Source organism: Merops nubicus, unplaced genomic scaffold (genome assembly GCF_000691845.1).
Source record: "Merops nubicus isolate BGI_N331 unplaced genomic scaffold, ASM69184v1 scaffold5217, whole genome shotgun sequence".
Taxonomy (NCBI): Eukaryota; Metazoa; Chordata; class Aves; order Coraciiformes; family Meropidae; genus Merops; species Merops nubicus.
Genome location: NW_008619451.1, coordinates 64,455 through 68,688, shown reverse-complemented (window position 1 = coordinate 68,688; position 4,234 = coordinate 64,455). Strand labels below are relative to the sequence as shown.

The 4,234-nt window shown below is 38.5% G+C and overlaps 1 protein-coding gene across 1 annotated transcript; it reads left to right on the top strand.

Moving 5' to 3' along the window:
- Positions 1-354: 354 nt before the first annotated feature.
- Positions 355-4,234, top strand: FOPNL (FGFR1OP N-terminal like; the record flags this gene model as incomplete). The annotated part of the gene is made up of 4 exons (XM_008943779.1): positions 355-552; positions 1,694-1,778; positions 2,606-2,745; positions 4,158-4,234. Coding segments are annotated over 4 exons (500 nt in total), but the record flags the coding sequence as incomplete, so codon positions are not given.

Below are 4,234 nucleotides of genomic sequence, written 5' to 3'. Positions count from 1 at the left end.
CGTCGGGGAGCGCGGGAGGAGCGTCCCCGAGCCCCCCGCAGCCTCCCGCAGCCTCCCTGCCCTGGGCCCTTGCCTCGGTCTGGCTTCTGCTCGGTATTGGTGAGCGTGTTGGTCCGGTAACATCCCACCTGGGAACCCGCCAGAACGTGTGTTTACGGCTCAAACCAGCCCACGGTGGTGACTTCTGTGAAGGGTAATGTTATCTCGGGCGTTCGGCCGTTCCCCGCCGGCACGTGCGCACAGGCGGTTATCTGTTTCACTGGGAACCGGCCGAAATTACTTTTCTATTGCGGATGATAAATGCTGCTTGAGCACGTCTGGCTTTATATTAACAGATCTCTTTTATGGTGACAGTTTTAAAGGACACACTGGAGAAAAGAGGTGCTCTTGGAGAAATAAAAGCAAGGATCAGAGCTGAAGTTTTTAATGCCCTGGATGACCAAAGCGTAGCACGGCCACCACTGTCTCACGAAAATCTCATCATCAACGAACTAATTCGTGAATACCTGGAATATAACCAGTATAAATACACAGCATCTGTTTTAACTTCAGGTATGGGGGCTGAGTTTTTCTTGCCATCACTGTATTAATAGACACTTACTGTTTGTTTGAGTAAACTATGAAATTGATAAATGGAACTGAGCTGCAAAATTTTGTCTTCCCTTGGAAATAAGTAAGATAGGAACAGTGTCTCCACAGCTTTACTTAGAGCATTAAGCCAAACCATACCATTAGTTTTCAAGGAAACTCATGGCTTGCTCCTTCTTCTTGAGCTGAATGCTTTGTTAGAGTAGTTGATGCAAGAGCAAGAAAATTGGCTAGCAGCCTGCAAGATCAACATACCTTTCTTGAAATGTCAGCTTTTGTTTTGGAAAATTACTAACAATATTTTTAAGTCATGTATCACATTTTTAGCTCATTGGCATTTGGGTAAAGAAAAAATTAGAAAGCCTACAAATGAACAAAATTTCTTTGAGGAACAATTTAAACTAAAGTAATATGTACATAAAGTATTTGACACTGTGAATTCTAGAAATTCTAGCACTTCATGCATATAGACTGTATTAGAAACTTGGCTAGATGTCCTCAGCTTAAGTAACAAAAAAAAAATATGAAGATGATTTTTTTTTTTTAACAACTGCAGTTTAGCATTACTGCTACTGGCTGTGCTGAAATACCAATATTTGAGAGCTGCTTAGACTACCACATTTAAATGGTAGCTATAATTTATATGGTATAGCACTTACTTATTTTTGCAGCTATTGCTAACTTGTATGTGTAATCTGACATTCTGTAATTGTGCTTAGTTACATTTATTATATTTGGTATATTTCATTCCCCCTAGAAGAGCAAATGGAGATAGTCTGCATAGTAGTTCATGTATGGAATCTGTCTGATAACAGCACTATAGAGAAAGAGTTTTTGCCTGGTTAATTTATCTTTATACTGCATGACTTCTTTAATATTTTTCTTAGATTGCTTTAGAGTGAAGATGAAAACTGTAATGTGCTATTGCAAATTATAAGAGTATGAAAGACTAATGTTTTAAGTGAGTTCCCTGGAATTACAATATACTATTAGATAGTAATACTCTAAAAGGGAGGTATGTGCTCTCATTCTCTTTTGAAGTCTCCCATTAATTAGTGATGGTTTTTTTACCAGTCTTAAGAATTTTGGGGAATCTCTTTTGCAGAATCCGGCCAGCCTGAAGTGCCCTTGGATAGACAGTTTCTTGCCAAAGAGCTGAATATAGTTGAAGACACAAATGGAAAATCAGTGTAAGTAATTTTGCAATGTACAGTATATTCTGTTTTGCATCTGTTTTTAATGTTATTATAAATCACATATAAATATTCTCACCAATTGAAATGTCAGTAGATCACATGCCTGCTCTAATGCACTAGGTTCAAATTTGCAATGTCTAACATGGGGCCATTTTCAAGCATACTCCAAACTAACATTTAATTCTGCCAACTTGAGCATTGTCCAAATTGTGTCCTTGCCTAGCAAAACCCAAGTCTCTTCAAGTACTGTCTTCCCCACAGTCAGAAGCAGAAAACAGATGCACTGTTTGTGTATCAGTGAGTTGCTTTGTAGAGCAATAAAAAGATTATTGTACTCTGAGATGAGATATAAATTCCGATACGGCTGTGCTAACGAGCTAGGGTACTGAAGCAGGTTTAAACATGTCCAGCCTTCTCTGTAGCTTGTGCTGCAGAATCTGTCAGGTGCTTAGGAAGAACCAAGCTTGGGAAGTGCAGTGGTGGACTGGGCTATATAGGCTGCCAAAGTCTGATCCTTTGTACTGCACCAGTGAGAATGTGGGGCTGTGCTCTTGTGCTAACCATGCTCCGGTTCTTCCACTACAGGTGATCTGGAGTTGAGCTGAGAGTGTCTCTCAGCGGGAGCTTTTTAGGAGAGTCTTGGTGTTCTGGGGGCACTTAGGTCTCTGCTTATTTATATAACGATCTTGGCATAACATATTTTAAATAAAGACTTCTGTATATATTCTGGAAGTAAACACGAAGGCCTAAGAAGTTCTGAGGAAAGGGTGTATTTTTAATGCTCCGTATTTCATAGAGTTCCTTTGTCATTTCTTAAGCAGACCTCTCTTGTATGGAATTCTCTCTCATTTCTTACATGGTGGTAAAGAAGAAAGGACTCAAAATACCCTTCCAAAAGTGTCTTTGCTGAATTATCCAAAAGAGAACCTTGTCAAGCCATCTGTTGGGAGAAATCAAAAAGGTGGGTGTGGTGTCATTTTTCCGAAAGTTTCCTTTGTACCTCATTTTTTCTATACAGTACATGTGCTTACAACAGCATAGACATGCAGATAGACACAGCATGACTCCGGTCTGCAAAGAACATTTTGAACTGACACGGCTTTTGTAACAAAAATTCTTCAGCAGAACAGCGTTTATACTTCAAAAATACCATTAAGCTGTGTGACCTGGCCATAATTGTTGCTCCTGAGTTCATTTCAGAAAGGTCCTACTATAGCCAAGTCAAGAAAGACCCACCCATGATTTCTAAAATTACTTGTATATGCACCTTTGTTAAATAAGAGCCCTGCTTACACTAAATCCTGGGCCTGCTTCTCTCTGCTGGTATGCTCATGAGACAACATGTATGGCACACAATTCTGATTGCCCTCAATGCTTGGCATATTACTTCACATTCTACTGTGCAAATTTAGTACTATTAACTGTTTTGCATCCAAAAATTTTTTAAAAAGTGAGGCCTGAGATATTATTGACATCTAATAAGTGTGAGAGAAGTGCTAAATACTTTTTCTTACCAGTTAATTGAGACAATGTTGTTTCCCTTCTGCCAGAAGAGGGGGCTGAAGAAATAAAATTTGAATACCCAAACTGCTATAAACTATCTCTGTTAGAAAATAATAATTCCTATCAGAAGTTTCTCCCATTTTTTTCCAAAACAAACTGGGCGTATGGAAGACTCTTTAAGTATAATCTTGTACCTCAGTTCTGAAATTGACCCTGTCCAGGGTCACCTTGCCCCGTTTGCTCCAATATAATTTCACATGGGGATTTAATTGTTAAGAGTTAGTTACAAAACTCAGGATTAATCATAAGACATGACAGCACATTGCTTTTTGAACTAAGCCAAATATAAGAGCTTTAAGGCTTTTAACTGTTAAGTAACCAGTGTCTAAAATTACTTTCTGCATGTGTTTGTGGAATATGGCACTGGAGACCTAAAGAAAGGGGGTTTAAAATACTAATTATTTAGCTATTTTAATTAGGCTGCTTATTCAGGTAATCAAGACCATTCATTCATAAACTCAACTCTCCAAGTCTCTTATTTAACATCTAACTTGCTTTTCATATTAGAAATCAACTTGTTCATTTGTTCTATGATTTAGTTGAACGAATATTGCAACAGACTGGGGATCCTGAAGGAACATGAGGAATTTGGTCTTTGTTAGTTCGTTCACTATAGCTGAGTTGGAAGTTGTCTGAAATCTCATCTTTAGTAATGCAAAGCTCTTACCTCATACAGTTGCGTGGAAAAAATTATTTGTAAAATTGCCTGAGTTTCCTATCATGATATCAAAGTTGACAATAGAAAATAACACTTAACGCCTTTGGATCTCCAGATGCATGAGAATATTAAAGTCTGTGTTTCTTTTTCAGACAGAATTCCAGAACCAGGAAGGATGGCTGGCACGAGCATCGAAGAGACCCTTGTTTTAGAAAGTATAAACAGATGA